This window comes from Tauraco erythrolophus, chromosome 6 (assembly GCF_009769465.1).
Source record: "Tauraco erythrolophus isolate bTauEry1 chromosome 6, bTauEry1.pri, whole genome shotgun sequence".
Classification (NCBI taxonomy): domain Eukaryota; kingdom Metazoa; phylum Chordata; class Aves; order Musophagiformes; family Musophagidae; genus Tauraco; species Tauraco erythrolophus.
The window spans coordinates 38,727,162-38,748,150 of NC_141470.1; the positions used below are offsets into that span (position 1 = coordinate 38,727,162).

Genomic DNA, 20,989 nt, shown 5'->3' on the forward strand with positions numbered 1-20,989 from the left:
TTTTCTAGGAGATGGCTATATTGAGGAATTTATTCTGCTTAATTGCTTTATATTAAGCAGTTTTCATTAGCCACCCTCTAATCGGTATGAGCAGAAATAAACGGAGTAAGGAAAATGAACTGTTTTCGCCCTTCCTATTATTAAAAAAAAGTAATCTTAGATGGATTTTGTTATTAAAAACAAGGAATCAAATATAAGTAAAACTGATGCAACTCCATTTAATCAATGTGGGAATTTTTAGTAAGTTTGCGCATTAAAGACCTAGGGTCTGTCAGAAATTTGCAGCAAAATACAAATTCAGAGTTTCTTACATATCTGCCTTGAAGTTAAGAGACTAATTACATTAACTGATTTATTAATAAATGGGACTTTTTGTCTAATTACTGTAAGTACTAACAGACTGGGAACCATTTAAAATGTCTAATGTGCCTTGAAACCATTTTTTTTAGTTTAATTACATTTCTCACTGAAGTCACTATAGATATGCCCCTTAGGTTTTACACTGGAAGATTAAAGAAAAAAGTAAAGAGGATTACCTCATTGGCCAGCTCCAGTAATACAGGGGCTGCTGCATTTTTCATCACGCCATTCAGGTACCTAGACAAGACAAAGTCAAGTAATTCTGCAGTGACAAGAAAAGGCCAGTTTATACATGTCAGCATCCTTTGTGAATCTCTTTCATTTGGAGGAAAATATGCCAGCACAGAGTACTTAAAGGGAAATCTTTTAAGAAAAAAGTATTTTGAAACAATCCCTAACTCTCCAGGGTTGTCTCCTGTTCATTTGCAAGATACACCCATCTCAATTAAGTCACTGGTAAAAACCACAATAAATCAAGAAATTAAAAAAAATTTGGCTTAATGACATACAAATAAATCATATCTATACTACTTATAAAGACGCATCACACACAAATAAACCTCTATTATTCACAGTAAAGATTTTGGGTACCACATGACTTACAACTACGATGGCGCACTGTATATCTTACTCAATTCACTACTATGCACAAACCCAAAATTTAATCCAGATTTTATCAACTGGGCAGTAGTTTAAATACTAAAGGCTTACTTCAGTACAATCAGAGTCTAACAATCACATTAATACTCTCCAGAGAAAATAAAAGAAGAAATATTTAGGATCCAATAAAGGGTGATAGAAAGTCATTATCATATCATCAAGGCTTTATGTTTCTAGTTGAGGGTACTAGACCAACATGGATACACAGTGATGTTTCTGACCACTATTGCCTTTCTCACCTCTGTTCCTTTCGCTGTTTGATGCTTACATTTCAATAATGCCTAAAACCTGTTCTCAAGAGTTGATGGGAAGAAGCTGTATTATTGGAAGCCACTCTGTGCTTTGCAGCCATGTGGAAGAGAACAATAGTTACCAACATTTGAACCTGCTCATTTATCCTATCTGTATTCGTACAGCACATCATTACTGACATCATTAGAAGGCCACAGCCTTTCCAGCTCTATCATTATCTATCCATCGGAAGCCACTCTTCTGCTCATTAGTTACAGACATGAAAATTCTTTATCATTTTACCTTTCTGTGGAATGGGTGTAACACCTTTACATAAACCTCTTCACAGAGGATTAGCAGGCTTTTTGTTTGCAAGGTATTCTGAGGCTTAATGAATAAAGGAAATTATACAAGCTTTTTGTTGTAACCTATTTCAATGTTACATAAAAACCACAGAACAAGATGACTTATATAAACACTGAGAATTTATAACAGAATTAAAAAAAGGAGAGATCATAACTAAAATAACTAACTAGGAAGATTTACTTGAGATTAATGTTCTAAAGCATGTATCTAGTTGATCAAACAGCAAAGCTACAGCTGACAATGGAACAATTTTTTGTCAGATATTTCTAATGCTACCAGCAATTCCATTATGGACTAATATGTTGATGGCAATACTGTTCTGAAAAGCTTGCTGATACTTCTCAGGCCTTCACGTTTGCCTAATTTTAAGACTAGTTAAGTCTCAGCAGAGCAGCAGAAACTACTCCACTCCACTGTACTTCTACTTGCTCCCAACAGGGACCACCAGAAATGACTGCCTTCAAAAACTGGTATTTCAGACCTAGGAAAGCAAAAGGAGTACAATTATTTGTTTGTACATGGGTGGGAATAGGAAGAAGCATACCACACAGACTGGGGTTTGAAGTGGTAAGATGGATGCTACAAAAGAGAAGAGGAGAAGACATGTTTCTCATGTTTATGCTTGAAGCATTTCAAACTGGCTTGTGACTCAAGTAGTCTGCTCTTGTAGCTTACAAAACATACTACACAGTAAATCTACTAAAACAGGATTGAGATGAGTTTTCTAACTATTAACTAGAACATCTCTGATTTTAAAACATGTGCATTTTATTCGGCCATGTTAATACATTTGCAATATGAAATACCCAGAAACAGCATAAAGAATGATTTTCCCTACCACCACCATATAGCTTCATACATAATGCATTAGCTATGTACTGCTATCATACTTCAGACAGTACAGAAGGGGACAGGAGACCAAATCCTCCTACCTGATGTGAGCCAAACTTAATCATACCCACAACCTTACTGACACCAATACAACTGCTGCTTTGCATAAAGCAAAATTTGGTCCCACGTTTCAGGTTTAAGCTGTTGGAACTAGTAACACAATCATCATGAAAACGATTTAAATGATTTACATGTGTTCTAAATAAAGGGTTATTCACACAGTAGTTACAATTAACATAGGGCACTTCACTGAAACCGTGCTAGTGAAAAGCCATTTAACCATATATATACAGTCCTATTTTATTAACACAACAAAATTTTAAGTCAATATTCTTCCTAAACAAGAATCAACATCAGGAAAAGTACAATATGATCCAGTACAAATTTTTACAGCACAGTACAACTACTAAAAAAAGAAAACCAAACGTCCAAACCAGCACAGTTCACAATAGATATTCTAAACCAGTGTCTGATATAATCAGGCTGTGCTTAGGTTTTAAATATATATCTTTTCAGAAGCACAGTTAATTGTTTACAAAGGAAGGTTTTTTATTTTTCCTCATTCATACAGATTAATATTAAGCATAAATATCAGACATCTATAATCACAAGTATGAACTCACTTGCCATGCAAGCTCCTCAGATATGTCAGTCTACAAAGCAGTATTTTAATTGGGTATCTTTACCAGTTATCAGTATGCCCCAATTATGTCACTGCAACATTTTCAGTAAAGCCTATAGAAGTAACAGACAAACTATAAGGTGTAGCAAATACAATTTATTAGCTTAAGATGCAAACAATTGTAAAATACTGTAAAATGACATAAAGGTTTTCATCCTCCTTTTACAGCTATTTCTGACACTTCTGTTGATAAAACAGAAGTGATCTAAAAATTAGTGCTTTAACTGGCAATACATAAATTTAATATGTAACTTTTTGTAATGTAACACAAATGTTGTTTTTTTAAAACTACAAGCAACCGTAACAGATCAAGCTTCCTTGCTATAAGGAAGTCATCATCAATATTAGCCTTGCCACAGAAACTCTGTAATTACAAACTATAGGCAATATATAACAAATGCTATCGCACACACTGTAAAAAATATTTGCTTGCTCTGACTTAGGGCCAAGGAAGTAAACCCTTTCTGAATTAGATTGACCCAAAGCTGAAAAATTTCTGCATTTTCACTGAAAAACATTTTCAGGTGAACTGTTTGGTATTCCTGATCCCAATTTTTAAATTTATTTTTATAGAAAACTAGCTTCATAAGCTATTAAGCTAATTTACTCATAATTGCCACAACAACTAGTAGTTATGATGATACTCTTAACCGGGGTGGGGAGGACATACCTTTGGTAGTAAGTTTCAATAGCTTCAGCAGTATGATGCTTGGTATGTGTTCTTTTGATTTGTTTCTAGAAAAACGAAAAACAAACAAAAGAGTCTTACAAATGTGTCATAGATCAAAACAAAGAAATCATGACTGCCCAAACACATGTTCCTTGGCTACACTTTGATACACAAACTTAACTATGTTTTTAGATTCTGTACAGAAATGACATTCAATCTACCTATTGAATTGAACGTCTTCAGACTGTACTGCAATGTACCATATATGTAAAAGCCAGTAAGGTCACAATAATTGAATCTAAATAAGTTTACTGAAGGCTGCAGAGGGCAAAGAAAAACTTGTTCTCTCTTTCAACCTTTGTATTAATTTTCCCTCAATTCAATTCCACCCAAGTCTGGTGCACTCTAGTTTTACAATTCAATTGGCATTTTTAACCAGGAAGAACATTGCTTAAAAACAACTTATTTGAAAAACTACAAAAAGTAATTCCATAGAGACTTGCCACTTGACTGACACCTGTCATCTCATGATAAATGACTCCATTTTCTGCCTCTCTTGCCTTCTGCCACTCCGGCAATGGTCATTTATCATCATCTCTGTCAGCAATGGAAAGCAGCACTGACAGTGCAAGTCAGCAAACATTTAGCACATGGAACCACGCAACACAGGGAAATTATTATTGTCAGAATAATAATGGTTTAGCATAATTTATTACAGGTCCACCAAATAAGCAAAGGCTAGATGTTATTAGACAGATGGATGGGTAGGCTTGGCAGCCATCCACTGAGACTCAGGCGGTGCTTGATGTGGAAAAGGGAACATCCTCCAAACCAATCAGAAAGCTGGCAGTTCAATTACAAAGAAATAAAGGGACATTCATCATTCAATTAGGCACCTGTCAACCCTCACAAAGGAGAAAACTTCTAACCTGGTACTCCTGGGAGAAGATGCTCAGCAGAGTGGACTGCGATTGACTGGAACAAATAAAAGAAGGACAAAGTTAATTACTGGAGTGCACTGCAAAGAAACAAAAGAGAAGGGAGCTTCAAAGGTAGGCCTGCTGCCCTGTAATCTAACAGAACATGAAAACAAGTGTGGAAAAGTTGTTCCAGATGAACACCTCAGACAAAGGCTTCCTGCTGCTAGGTCAAGGAGAGAGCGTACGAGGGAGGGGAAGAAAACATAGCAAGAGTTTCAAAGCAAACGAGCATATTGTTTGGGTGATTCCTTTTTCAGCTTCAGAACCCACAAAATCATATCAGGAGCAGGTAGCTGAGTTAAAAGAGAACTGGCAAAAAGGAAAACAAAGCAAAATTTCCATTAATAATTGAGGGAGTTAAATTCCATCAGCAGTTGGAAACATGCCGCTTGTTCATTGGCAACATATTGAAATTCATTTTGTTAGCAGCAAGGGAACCTCTTCAGTAGCTGTCTCATATTCAGGTTAAAAACTTCCCCCTCTGTCAGAAGTAGCATATGGGACCACTGGAACATTCCCACTGAAACTGATGTGCTTTGAAAATAGAAACTTTCACAGCAGGATGCTGAGATTCCCCGGAGTCGGTCATTTCCAAAAGCTGCCATAAGCTTCATTCATCTAAGGCTCCACTCAATGTCAAACACCTGGCAATGAAGCAACCTGGAAAGTATTCTTCCCAAGTGGGAATTTTTCTCTCTGAATTGCTAACATTTAGAAATGGGACAAGATTTTTTTTCTCCTCTGAAAGGCAATCAATACAACACTGCTACTGTTTTCAATTGTCCTCTGTGGATATATCTACCTCATAACATCATGAATACAATTAATTACTCCTGATATATTTTCCTACTACATGCAACTTGAACAAATTATAGTCTCAATAAATCGAGTTTTATGGTACAGCAAAGCATTATGAATAATTAAGATTTTTCCTTTTGTGAACTTACCTACTAAGGCATTGCATAGGATTCGGCAATGTCTCAAGTCTCGTTCTTCTGCCACGTTTCTCGTACATGAATTTAACACCTGTATCACATCATATGTATATTAAATGCAAATGTTTTCCCTTCTTGCAATTTTCACACCTCAGAAATACTAATTTAAGATACGGAAGTCTTACTCCCATTTCCAAAATGGAAAACTGAGGCACGGAATGACTAAACAGCTTGTTGAGCTTTAAACAGACAGTATGTCTACGCAGCACAACATAAAATGTTACCTCTAAACCAACCAGTTGAAGCATTAGCAACAAAGCAAGTAGGTTAACGCAGTGCTATATAAAGAGCTTACTAGTTTGTCTTATCCAGTTCTGTGCTTCCAGTTTTGCCATAACACTGTATTTTGGGCTTGTCTGCCCCGCACAACATCTGTGTGGCAGCAGTAAGCTGAGCCTTGATCTCCAGTATTTTCCACATGAGAATGTTCACCCTGAGTACTCACTGACTGAATGTTAAAACTGTAGAAAAATGACAGCAACATAAACTGACTAATATACAGATTTATGAATTTAATGGATTATAGAAAAACAAATTACAATATAGTAAATAATTTAAATATACATCATTTGACACAGAGGCCAGGAGATATGTACCACAATGCCTCCCCAAAAGGTGCACCATCCAATTAAGGCAACCTTCAATGTTCACATGTAATCATTAGAAGGTGAACAAACGAAAGAAATTAAGATTATATACTTACACAGGCTATATAGATACACAAAGCTAAGGTATTTCAAGTTGATTTATTAAAAAAAAAACCCTGCAGGCTATAAATAAGTTGGATACATATGGCCCCCTAATGGTTCTCCATGTAACTATTATTATCTGGCAGATTTACATGGTCGTAATGGTAGAACTGAATTTAGAGAAAAGACATGTAAGAAACCAAATGAAACAGGACAGCATTTAACTGGATTTCTGGTTTGAGTTCCCTCCAACTGACATACTAATTTTTGTATTTCTAGGCTATTCCCAATATGATTACTTTACTTATTGTACCATTATTCTATTACGCCCACTGACATATCAAAAAGAATTAAGACCATTATCTCTCTCCACACTCCTGACTCTTGTCCATTTCATTTGTTCCCTTGGCATCCTTGGATTTGGCCCTTTTACTTCAGTTTAGTCTGACACTCCTCTCCTACACTTCCAACTGCGTACATCATTTAGACTTACCATGAACACTAACAAATCCAGTCCAAAACCCGAACAAGTTGCATATATACTGGACTGCAGCACAAAAACATTACAACTGTGACAGAGAATTATTTCAACAGTACCATTCAAATAATTTCAAGCCTTACTACCAGAAGATCTTTCTCCTCCCCCTGGAGAAGTGGATTTATATCTTCACATGGCTGCTTTCATATTTCTTCTGGTTAACATAGTTCCCCTCTTAAACACTACAACCACTTATCTGCCACTCATCGTTTCCTTGCCACAATTCCATTGCCACAACTTCCTGGTAAAATGAAATAGTTCCAGCCATGTTTTGAGAAGCACGTACTGTAAGATGGCATTGACAGAAAACTGAAATGTCATGGTTTCGGAAAGTGCTGAAAAAGACAGTACTGTGTACTTGGAGGGGGGACAGAAGTCAAGAACAGGTACTTGCATTGCAAGACAGCAACTGCTGATACTGACAGCAGGGATACTGCCATGTAAGTTATCATTACTTCTACAGGAGCAGCCAAATTCCTAGGGCTCCATCCGTCCTCTGATGCCTCTACACAGGATTTCAAAGTAGCAAATGAGCAGACAAACTAATATAGCTGAGATATCCAGGAAAACAAACATGACACTGAAAATATCTTTTATTCAAAATAACATTTCAGTGCTGCGCTATTGCCTCTTATGGAATTAACTTTATAATAAGCCTCATGACTTACTGGAAGGCTACAGACATAGACATGCTTGTGTTGAGCAAGCTCTTTTGTCAAGAACGAGCTGTAGAACCCAGGTTGGGCTGGGCTGATTTTCGGAAACAAACAAACAAACACCTCTTAACTCATAATTCTGAACACTATCTAGTTTAAATTATTAATAAATTAACTTGTTGTCCATCTTGTAGAACTAAACCTATTTTCCAGGAAAACAAGAAAACTTTCTTCTTAAGTTCTGTACCATCCACTTTCATGGAAACACTTTCTTCTGCAATTCCAGATAGTAATGGATCTAACCCCCAGAGCTCTGCTCAAAGCAACTAGCCTCACTCTTCAAATATCCCCTTTTCCTAGTACATCAGCATCCATAATGAACCAATCTAGCTTTTGCTCCTCTGTGTTGATATTGGTGGTATACTTTCATCTAAATGCCTGATGTACTTTGTGCTCGTCAGTATGTAACTGGATTTAGGCAGAAAACTGAAATCTAAAATCTGCTACAAAATGCCTTTTTTTTTTTAAGAAAATAACTTCTATTTTTAAAAAATGAAATGTCATTTCTAGGTTCCAAATGATATAAAGATATAAAAATTTTCTTTAAATAAAAAACCCTATTACAGATATCAAAGTCCATCCACATTCAGAATGGAATGTCCAAGTCAGACCAGAACATGAGATAAGAGATATTACCTCTAAGAACTTTGGGACCAGTCAAGCAAATAAGACAACTGCCAAGTCTGGTGCTGGAAAAAGAATATGCCTTTTGGTCATTTAATATGTAAGAATAAAACTTAGACCATTCTCTTCTAATGAATCCCAGAATTTGATAGAGGAGGAATGCTATCATCCCTGGAGAGTATTTCAGAAATGTTTTGCTTTGCAACGAGTATTCATAGATAAACTAGTACCAGACAATATGCTAAAGCAGATCAGTGCTTCATAACTAGAGTTGATATAAAACTGGCCAAGAAGCAGGTAGTAAGGATTAAAAGAATTTAACTGGATTAGATGATCTTATCAAGAAAACAGGCTTGTTGATGGAGCCAAGATTTGGGGTGCCATCCAACTTAGTATTTGCTATTTACTACAGCCTCACCAGAAGAAAATCCAAACATCACAACTGCTGCAAATATTCTATTTTCAGCCCCTGCAAATAATTAGTTCTTTAGAGATAAGATAAAACTTATGGTTTTCCACTTTATTTTCTGAGATTACTGAAAACATAAAATTTTAGATACGAAACCAAGTTTCCACTTGTTTCATCTAATTTTAAAATGAGTTTCCGTTTCCTCATCTTTAACTCCACACTTTTTGCCTAAAATAGAAAGACTAAAAATTCAGCTTTTACATAGCTTTTACATTTCATGTATTTTACCACAGAACAAAGGAAGAGTATAGAGATCTGTAAAAAAAAAAATGCATCTAGAGTAAATATGAACTGCAGTATTTAATCCAGTAATTATTCATAAGTGGAGACAAGCAGGGAGAAAGCAAAGTCCATCATGAGACAAACATATACTATATATATAGAATAGCCTTGATTTTTTTTTATACAAATGAAATCTATAAAGAGCATTCCTTCATTGCTTCCCTTTCACAAAATGGAACATTTCACCTCATTAAGATGATAAACATATTGGTTAAAAAACTGAGTGTGGGGGCAGATGCTGTGTTTCCAAAAATTCAAAAGTTGTTACGTGTGAAATCCCAAAGCAGCAGTGTCAAACCTTCTCTTGGAAGTGCATACAACACTGCACTTAGCTATTGTAGGAATTCAGGTTGGGGAGGAAATTTTTTCTTTCCTTCCACAGCCTCCAGCATGAGTATGTAGTGCTAGTCGTATCTTTCATGAAATGTTCTGAAGCTGACAGAAAGAGTCTCATTTCTAACAATTGGAAAAGAACTTCCCCTTTCCATGTATAATAAGTTCTAAAATATTTTTACAGACACTATATTGAGCTTTAAAATAAAAGTAGCACCTGCAACTTAGGGCTAGAATTGCATGGTGCTGCCATGCTGGATTAAGAATCTATATGAGGAAAGAAATATATATATATTTGACAAATTTAAATGACTGGGGGTAGAAGGGGAATCCTCCTCACAGCTATCCTGAAATTCCAGAATGTGTGCCTAAAATACATTTTTCCTGTTACATTATCAAAGATGTGAAAGAAACCCAAACAGCCTTTTAATTCTCGTCTTCTGTACTTTAAATGCTCTGGAACAGGGACTACTAAAGAAAGCAATGTTTCTATACTGCTTATCACGTGCTAACCAGTCTGTTCTTATTTCTAAAAACTCTGTCAATAATGGATTTCAAATAGATCTAGCAGCATCGGTTTAAATGCACAGCACATGCATGGATGCATAAAGTCTCCGTGGCTTCCCAGAACTGCAGTACATAGGCTAACAAGCACCACAGCTGCTATATGTGTAAATCAACTAAAGCCAGTCTGATGGTGAACTTCCCACCTGAGAGGAGGTGACAACTAGCAGATTCTCAGAATTTCTTCTATGTGTCAGCATTGTCAGGACAGGAAAAAGGCTTCTTAGCAGTCTGAATGGTTTCACATGAGGATCCTGGAAGGCTCAGGAATAGCAAAGGCCTACCAAAGCACTGAAGAACACAGAATGAGAGAGGGAGACTCACTGACCTCTAGAATAGTTACGCTTTAACCTCTTCACTGCAGCTTTTAATATTAAATTCTTTCTTTAATATGCTTGTGGTCACTTCTCTGAATGAAAATTCTCAAAAAACAGATTATTGTCTCTGTACGCATTTGTACTTTACAAATCTAACATCGATTTATTGGAAGTCAGTGAATTATCAATTTAAGCAAAATCAATATACCTGTCTATACATACGTGTGTGTGTGAATATATGTGTTTAAATCAATATATGAGTTTGAATTAGAGTAACTAAGTGACATAAAAATACCTAAGTCTTTAGTTACAACATGGTAACTTCTGTAAAGCGGCTATCTTCCAATGTCACAGCTTTCCAGCTATGCCAGATCAAGTCTGGGATATAAAACCAGTTTTATTATCTCTGCATAAGAAGCCTTCCACACAGTGAAACATTATCAGTAGCTACTACTTTTGGTGTTAAAAAGCCAGTTCAGTGCTGTTGGGGAAAATACTCTCATTACAAATACATTAATAATAAAAAAAAATAATAAATATATATATGACCAGAAGTACTTGCTGATACGCTCATTTCAGACTTAGTACCATCACGTTTAAAGTCAAGATAAAATTCAAGCTCATCTGGAGTACTATAGCACTAATCAATTTTGAAATTCTCCGATATCCAGTTCAATAAACTGTAGACCAGCTGAACTCAAAACGTTTAAATATGAATCACTTACTAAAATTGTCTTTGCATCAAGGTCAATCTGATACCTTTGGTAGGATCAAAAATAAAAACCAAAAGTAAAGAGTGCAAGGAAAAAGGCATCCTGCATTGCAGGCTTACACTATCCAATGATAATAAAAAGGTTAAATGCAGGCATGTGCATACAACTTTACTACCTATAGCCAGGGTTATGAGAATAACTGTATGACAAAGCTCCAAGAAGGCTACTTGAGAAGAGTCATCACTTCTGTGACCTTGACACTGGTTGGTCCCACAACTTCTATACAATTTAGTGATGTGCGAGAACAGATGATGGTGCAATACATAGAAATGGCAGCATTTAAAATTCATAGTAGCATAAGGCCATTACTTTTCCCACTGGGCCACTTGAACTTTAATAATGTCTGACCTAGTTGGCCAATAAGTTCTAGCAGCAGACAGAGGAAAATGGCCAGTATTAGATACTGTTTGAATGATTTTTCATTTAGAAAGACTTAGAAGTTCCTTTAAGAATGGGGCACCAATTCTTCCTGTAGACACCTCATTTTTTGGTGTCTGTTGTAACAGCTAACGTATTTTAAAACAACTGCAGACTACGAACAATCTGTATCAGACATGAAAAAAATAAAATAGAGAGGTAAATACAAATTATCAATACAGGCAATGATCATAAAATAATGCTAGCTCTTTGCAGAGACAAATTCCACCTTCCTTCACCCACATCACAAAAATCTAACTTTCAATAGCAGTAATACAAGTGTAATTCAAAATATACCATATTCAAATGATCACAAAGCACTTCAGGTCAAGCCACCAAAATGAAAAGAGAAGTCAGAATAAAGATGCAATTTTTCCATTCACATATATATGCTTCTGATGAGAAGAACAACATTACGCTTTAACAGTGGATAAACATTGGCAGATATTACAGTTAAAAATGGAACTCTGAAAACACAGCAACAGAAGAGTGGTATTTCCAAATGAAAAGAAACTGTTTTTTGGTCTTATTATCTTAGTAACCAAGTACAGAAAATAGATAGAAATTTGCCCAAGATATTGTTCTTTCCTGAGTTAAACAGCACAGTGCTTGTTGCATGAAAGTTTGAAACCTACTTAAATGCCAAGCCCACAGAGACTTTTGTAAATAAATACTCTTTCACTAATGTTTCAAGTAAAGTCTCTTCCATAAAAATGTAAAACTGTTTTGTAAGGTTTAATTTTCAAGCTGAAAAATATTTTCAGATGCGGTGCAGAAACAAAATATATTCACAACACAGCTTTAAAACATACAATGTCAGTGCTAAAACATGAAATAAAAACTCTCAAGTATTCTGACATTAGGCTTCAATGTCTCTCAAATCTTTTCACCTCACACATACCAGAACTTCTCCAGTACCCTTTGATCATCCAGTCAGGGAGTCCATTGATAAAAAGAAACTGATCAGAGTCAAACCGGGTTTGCCTCCCACATACATCTTGATAATCATAGCACTTGTCCTCCACATCTCCATCTCCTGGTATTTAAAATTCTCCTTTTAACTTTACCAATAAAATTTCTCAGAAAACTAAATAAATAAAAAAAAAGATTGAGACTAACATAAGCAGATGATTTGCTATGTCCTTGTCCTCAACTACTCCAAGTTACTTAGCAAGAAGAAAAATTTCTTAATATTCATGAAAGAATCCGTGAACATATCCCAAAGCAGAGACACAGAACAGCCTACTTGAGACTGAGAGAAAAAAGCAAAACCTCTGCAAATTCCTTGCTTGCACTTAACTGTACATTATCCACACTTTATTTCAATTTATTTCAGTTAAGATTACACAGAAAGCAGGTTTGCAAGTTTGAACTCTTTCTCCAGTATCACAATCTAAATGTTGAACCATTGGACAAAAATGCACAAAAGCTGTAGTTATCTGATGACTGTTGAGCAAAGAAAGATGCTCCTAGGCTGAAACAGCAATGTATCTCAACATGCAGTTAAGGCAAAGAAGCTATAATTTATACCAGGGATTTATTCCGCACCTTTCCTATCTGCCCTCTTGATAGGGGCAAGGTCCATACATTGAAAAAACATTCACTTAGCAGGCTATTACTGGAAAGAAATACTTTATATATTCATTTTGTGTTCATCTTCCTAATTTCGGTTGGGTAACTCTACCATGCTACTTCCTCTCCCCCAGGAAAAGAATCAGATTATAGAATACCTGGTCAAGAGAAGCTTTTCAGGCTCCAATCTTAAATTTCCTGATTATGGAGAAAGGGAAAGATCATTCTATTTTATACTTTTTTTATTCATACTGATACTGTCCTGTATAAACTAGGTGTTTAATTTTAGAAAACTACTTTTATGAGTAAATGGCAACTTGATGCTAATCAGACTGTTCATTTTACATTAAAATTTAGCCTGCATATAAAAAGCATATCTGTGCCAATTTGAAACTAAGTAAAACTCCAAACACCCTTAAACAATTTTCTCCTAAAAATATATAATCAAATTTAGAAAACTATAAATTATATTTAAATTTATTATTTACAAGCAATTAATTACGAAGACAGCCAGGTGGCTTTCATTACATAAATTACTGTTAATGACACTTGCCTCATGCTGCTACTGTATTTAGCATTTGCATGCATCACATGTCAAGCACACACACTGTTGCATAGCTATCTCCAGGGTAAAAAGTGAACACCTTAAGCCAAAAAATCTTCCAGTAATCCAGTCAAAATTGTTAATTCCTTAAACAAGTCAGGATCTTATTAATGTTTCCCATACAGGATATAATTTAAAGAATTTTAGCTCTATCAAACATGGATGATACAGAAGAGTAGTTTCAAATAAATTCCGATTTTTGGAATGATACAGATTTAAGGTAAGATATGAATCCACTTATAGGTAGTCCCTTTGAGATTTTTAGTCTTTAGCCAGTGTTTATTGTTTAAAAATTTGTAAATTTAAAGCTACTTGTAATTCAAAAATAAAACAAAAGAAAAAGAAGAGTAATTCTTGTCTATCTACCTAGCCGACAGTACAATACTTGGCCTTGTATCTAGAAGTTGTTCTACCATATATGTAGATATTTACAAAGTCTACTTTCAGCCCCAGGCATATAGCTTGCTGTGCCATAGAGAGAATAAACTAATTTAATTCCAATACTTACTTTCCACTGGAAAGAAGGCAGAAACTCACTAAGAAGAAACCTAGCTGTTCCTTTTACTAGTGGTCTTCCAGCATTGTTTGTTAAAAGCTGTCTACCTACAACTGGCAGGCAACATGGAAGGAACATTTGACAAGAGGTGATCACAACATTACATTATTTTATCCTCAAACTTCTCTAACCTTCTTTTCCACTCCTACCAACAGTATTTTCTTTCCCTTCCTCCTCTTTCCAGAGGATTTATTTTTTAGTGTTCTTTGCACTGGTCTGAAAAATCCATACAATGACTATATACTTTGCTTCCTGCAGTGCCACAGAAAATGTTGGGTTCCCAGGAGAACTCTTATTCCATGCACTAACTGAACAGAATCATCTCTGATGTAAAGTCAATAGGTTCACCATATAGCATCACCTTCATTAAGCACCAAAATTTGACCGGTCTTGGTAGAATGGGCCCAGAGGCCTTGGTAAATGAATGTGGAAGCCAAGGAAAAAGGAAAACTAGTTCAACATCAAACATTAGTTCTATGTTAAAATAAACTGAAGATGACCTCAACATGCATCAAGTCATATGGCATGACTCACTGACACTTCTTATATTTCTGAGAGTTGCAAAAACATTCTAAAAATATACATTGCCGTCTTTACATTAAGCACATAAGGACTAGACTTTGCTAAAAAAAAAATAAAAAATTCCTTGAGAAGAGGAATTCAGTGCAATTTGACTGTTAACATCCTTCAGGCAGCTTTCAGAAAGGCCACACACAAACATCCCAACCCTATTCTCTCCCATTTCAAACTCTTTACATATTGCAGTAAAGCAGCAAAGGCCACAGAACCTTCTTCTCCTTCAGATTATTTTTAATTTGTTCTTCACATTTAAATATCAGGCCTTTCTGTGTTGCTTAACTTTGAAGAGTGGCAAATTAGCAGAACTAGGACATCAGAAAATAGTAGAAATTGAGAAGATGGAGGAAAAATATTCTGAACTGGACCATTTACATTTCTGCATGTTAGTAACTAAAAACTTCTCTGATATATTCTTACAAAAGAGTATGTATTTTTATAAAAGTCAAAGAGTCACCTCCTTCACTTTTAACTAAAGCGCATCTGAACATGTTTCCCAATCAAAAACAGGGATGTCAAGACTTACTTTATAGAAAACAACGAATTTAGAGGGAAGAAGGGAGCTAAGCCATAAATTAATACTAATTTGGGGTGGATATCTTTTATTTTCAAACTTCTCCTTTTAAGAATAAGTAAAAGTTTTTTCTATCAACTTACATTTAGAATTTCTCCTTCCCCACAACAGTAAAGCTTTAAGGCCAAAACCGGAAAAAAATGGCATGAATGCAATTTTTAGCACTGCAGATATGCAAATACCTTTTTCTTTCAGTACCCCAAAGTATTTTGTTAATGCACCACTTCCCACTAAACCAACTGCAAACAAATCTGTAACTTAAAAGTTATGGCTGTTCATATGTAATCTGTTACCTGGATTAAAAAAAAAAAAAAAAAAAGGCAGAAGGTCTCTCTAGCCACCTAATCACCATATCAATGACACATGCCACAACAGAGAAGCACTAGTTTATTTGATTGATCATGGTAGATAAACTCCAAATAACAGAGAAATTAACAAATGCTTGACATTTGCTCAACATCCATTATTCTGACACTGCTTTCAGGATTTCAAAGCCTGGGAGTATGCTTAATCAACATTCATATTCCCTAGTGAGCTACAGGCACCATATTGCGCCCCGCCTTAGTACTGATGAAAACTGCATATTGGCCATTTCCAAAATGTTCTGGGACTCCACACAGGGCCCCTTCTCTCCCTTGTTCCTGTTCTGCAGTTTTCTTTTAAACACTTCCAAGACAAAAGCATCTGCCAGTTTTTCTCTCTGGGGATGTATGCAAAATGAACTTAACAGTTTTAAGGCAGGAGAAACCCTCACATCTAAATTCATTCATAGGACAGAAAAGGGCCTAAGAGGCCTCTCCAGGGACAAAACCCTGCTGAAATTTTCCCCGACAACAGTGGGAGCTTTATAAAATCTAAGTCCAGACAATTTCCAATTCAAATGCCCAGCATAGCATGACCTTTGTCAGATCTATGAGCCCTAGATGCACCCACTATTTTTTTATTCTAACCAGCACAGACATTAGACAGGGCACTACTGCTAAGCAGGAGGTTGAATATTTGCATGCTCTTCTATTGTGAAAATGTAACAGTGACAGCACTGTGTCGAATTCTTTTCCCCCTAGAACTTTAACTCCATAGGAGAGGCATAGCTGACAGATGACTCTCCCAACATCTGTGTTATGTACACTGCACAGCTGAGGAACCTTGGATCACTGTCACGGCTTCTCGGAGATGACCTACACCTTTCTTATATCTATCCATGATCAAAAAAGTAAAATAAAAATTTCAAAACACTGTTTTTTTAAATGAAAAGTAAATATGGCAAGAAAGATTAACATAATTTAGTCATTAAGCTGTTCACATAGCAGCTCACCATATGTTGTATAAATGTCCTATACAAAATAATTTATCAGATCTGACACGTTGCACATCATATTGTATTATTTAATATGCTTACTAAAATTTCATGGATCAAGCGCCACTTCTGAAAGCATATAGAAAGCCCTAGAAAATATTTCTTCATCTTCCATGATTTATTTTGATTACCTTTTACAGCTACATGATAAAGTGGAACTTGCAAAATTACGAGGTTAAGGTTTATACAGCTATTGCTTCATATACTAAAACATAACAAATGGCTTCATGTCTATATACCATTTTACTCACATTTAATATTCAGAAGCACATTAAACTAAGCACGTTGCTTTCCACTGCGTATTTTAATAATTTTAACTGGTTATTTCAGTAAACATCCTGATCCACTAATGCAAAGTTCCATTGATAAAGAGACTAAAGAGCTAAGAATTACAAAATAAACTAAAACAATTAACTTATGATATATGCTGACCACCTCAAACTTGCCTACACAGAAATATATTAATTTCTACACAGTACCTGAAACATTTGAATAATATTTTTAAATGATTGAGATTTAAAATGTTAGAATGGCAAGCATCTACGCCGAGATAAATGGACAAAATTCTCTATCCAGAAACCTCAAAACCACAAAAATAATCTGTGTAAGAATAACGGCCTGTCACTGTTGAATTCTGTCTCTAAATAGTAAATTAAAATAAAAAATGTGTAAGCAGGAAGCTTGTGGATAATAAGCTGTTGGGTAACCAACGGGATTTGTTTGGAAAAAAAAACCTTCTGCACTTAAGAGGACATATCAAATAGACAGATATGGCTAGAAAAATACTCAGACTCAAACCATGCATTTATTCCATAAAGAACCATTTTCCTTTTTCTCTCTCAGACCACTGATGTCAAAGGAACATAATACAAATCAGACAAAAAGCGTAGTCCAACTTCTCTTTTTGGTCAATAACTCAATTCTCCTAATAACAGAATAAAAGAAAACACATTCCTGTGTCAGGTAACTCATTGCAATGAGGTTATTAAACACTGTATTTGGAACGGAACTTGCTTGGCCTATTGGAGTACCTGTCAACTGCTCCAAGTAAATCTTCCTTTTTAAGCTGTGTAAGAACAAGAAATCTAGCTTATGAGTTATTTTTATCTTTTTATATTTTGTGTATCCAAGATAATGCGTGTGTCTGGAAAGACACATTGATCAGCTGTGTTGAAAACTGAAGGCCATTTGCATTGACAACATGCATTTTATATTAATGCTGGAAATGGCTAATGTTCAACAGCCTTCTCATCTGTAGGAACCTACGCTTACTCTCTGGCTATTAGTTATTGTACTTTGCACCAGTTGTGGCCTCACAACACACATCTGCATTCCACAGAAGTGCAATAAAGAACCAGATGTTACCAGTACCTGTAGTGGACTGATAAGAAGTTCTACCATCTCTCCTAGCCAATCACAAATGGAAACAGAGATACACAGTGTTCTTATCGCTGTCTGGGTCCTCAGTTAACAAGGAGGAACTCCAAAAGATCCTTTATATTAACTTAGTCATGGAAGCGAGTATTACCTCTATTTTGGTCATAGTTTTTATGTTGTCTTTGAAACAGTTTCAGACAGGCTACATTACACAAGAGACTATCACATGGGTCTTACTCAAAGAAATATTTGACAACATTCTGCCTCCTGTGGAAGAAGAACATGTGCTATCTTACGACATTTTTAATCAGTGTTGAAGCTTCTGGAGGAATCTGGGAATCAATGCTATCAAATGCTTCCAGATCGTGCAGGCCTAGATACAGATATGCATATAGAGGACGTTCACCCAAACAATAAAGTGCTCTTCAGCATCAAAGCCTGACATGAAGTCATTTTGCCAGTCTGAATGGACAGCAATACTTGCTTAAATATCCTATCCAGATGAGAAGGATAAAGCAGGGGACTGAAGTTCAAGAATTCTCCAGCACAAAGCAATGAGACTGTCACTATCAATCAGGCTACTAGATATCCTGGAGTGTTCACTGGAAGGAATAGTGTATCCCGTTCATATCACTATCATATACAAAACATTATGGACACTAGAATTTAAAAAAACATATATAAAAAGAAACCGTAAGATACATAAAAATGTTTTAGTTGCTGACAAAACAGAAGTTTTCAACCTAAAGGGTTCACAAACCAAAACATTTTTGCCACAACAGGTGCAGACTCCTGTTTGGCAAATTTAAGCCTGCTGCCAAGAAGTCCACTTACTTTGAATTCTTCATTTGGAGTCCATGGACAATAAGGACTCCACGAAACATAAGCTGAAAACTGATGATAGAGCATGAAATATTAGCATACCAACGGAAGTTTGAAATCTACTTGCATAGTACCAATTAGTCAAACAAATGAACAAGGATTTTAACCATCACCGAATCTCAAGAAAACAGAGCAGTTTTTTCTGCTCCTCTTCCAATGCTGTTGGTTATTTTTTGGTAACAATATTCTATCTGGCTTGTCTTAGAAGACAATTTTAGTAGAATCAATTACTGTGTTCCATATTCTTACAGAAAATAATCTTTACCATTATTTCACTCAGTTTAAAGTTTAATGCAAGCTTCTGAGACTTTCACATTTCAAACAGATATGGCATTTCCACCAGGAACTTAAAAGAATAAACAATTAAAAAATAACTCTCACAGAACCATATATGTTATTTTATTAAGTGATGTGATAAGCTTAGGGGCATATATCAGGACCAAAATGGTTGTGGTCATTAATTTAAGTAATAAATCATAAATCCTGCCAACAATGACAGCAAACAGATGCTAACAAGAAAATGTATTATTTAATATGGTCATGTGTTATAAAAATGTAAGTGTTTAGGACATGTCTTAAATTTTTATAATAATACGCATTTAATACATTACTGTTTTGACACATACAAGAATCAAATTTATAGGTCTCATTTGGCACTTGCTTTCTCTTCTGTGAACACAGAATGGATTCCTGAGGGAAAAAAAGCTCAAGAAGTGAATGTTTCAAATAGATGTTTGTAACAAAATCCAGTTGCTTGTCTTGCTGTCTTGAAGTAAATATCATAAGCACTGAATCTCATTAGAAAAAGAAATCCAACATATTTGTTATTATGTAAACAGAACTTTTCCCTGAAAGTTCCCGGGAAATTCAAACAACTATGACGTTTATCTATATATATGGATAGCAAAAGATCTTATCATTTGCTATAAAGCCAAAAAAATAATTCCATACAATCCTTACTAGCAGAATGTCAGTATTGAATAACTCTCAACGATCCTGCCAAGTTGTAAAAATAGCAGAAATTTTATTTCCCATTGTGTCTTATTATTTGTTTCCTATATCAGCTTAAATAACACCATGGAATGCTACAATGATTTTCACCAACTGCATCCGTTGCAAAATTGCCCAAACCTAACCAAAATCTATGTTAGTTATTAAAAACGTGACCTATTCCATTCCTCCCATTCAAAGCCACCCTCCTCTCAGGACTCTGAAAGCCGGAGAGAACGATGATCTGACTCAAGTACCGACATCTGAAAGCGCAGGAAATGCAATTATACTTTTGGCAAGCCCAGCCATACTAAACAGAACCACTGTGCATACACCTTTTCCAGCACTGCATCTCTGCTGCTGTACAGCCTGCTGCATAAGGTCCCTCTGCAGGAGGGTCAGATGTTTCTAAGACGATCAGTGCTTTTTCCAAACGTTGTCGTTTTGCTTTAAGGAAACTTTGGATAACAACACTCCTGTTTGCATTCTGTTTCACTTTCATTTTCAAGCAACTCCTCCAGGTATCAGCACAGTTCCTTTCTTGCAAGTGCTTCACTCGATGCTTTAAAACACTTGAGGAAGCAGTGATCAGCGTATGGAAACTAAATTTTCTTCATTAAATCTACTGAAGCAGATATTAAAAATGCATTTAATATACTGGGATGGCTGGTGGGCATCACTGACTGTGACAGGCCAGTTACTGATGAGCTGCTGTCAGACGGCCTTCTCAGCAGGGATCTGTGTCTAAGGCTGCTGAAGGACAGCAATATCTTCCCTTGTGTGTAAGCTCTATTCATCTCCCAAGTATTTACTAAATCACAGACCTCTGCACACAAGCCCAGCGTTTCAGCGCATGCTAACAAATGATGGATGGCCTAGTCAATTCGTTATGTCCTGAAAGCGTGATTTCCTGCCATTCCAATCATCAAACCTCTAGAGCCTTC

The 20,989-nt window shown here is 35.8% G+C and overlaps 1 protein-coding gene across 1 annotated transcript in view; it reads right to left on the reverse strand.

Moving 5' to 3' along the window:
- The window catches only part of CDIN1 (CDAN1 interacting nuclease 1), a 126,290-nt gene that overhangs the window by 97,016 nt on the left and 8,285 nt on the right, over positions 1–20,989 (reverse strand). Inside the window, 3 exon segments of the mRNA XM_086613311.1 lie at positions 537–597; positions 3,861–3,925; positions 4,790–4,835. Of these exon segments, the coding sequence (XP_086469437.1) occupies positions 537–597; positions 3,861–3,925; positions 4,790–4,835 (172 nt within the window).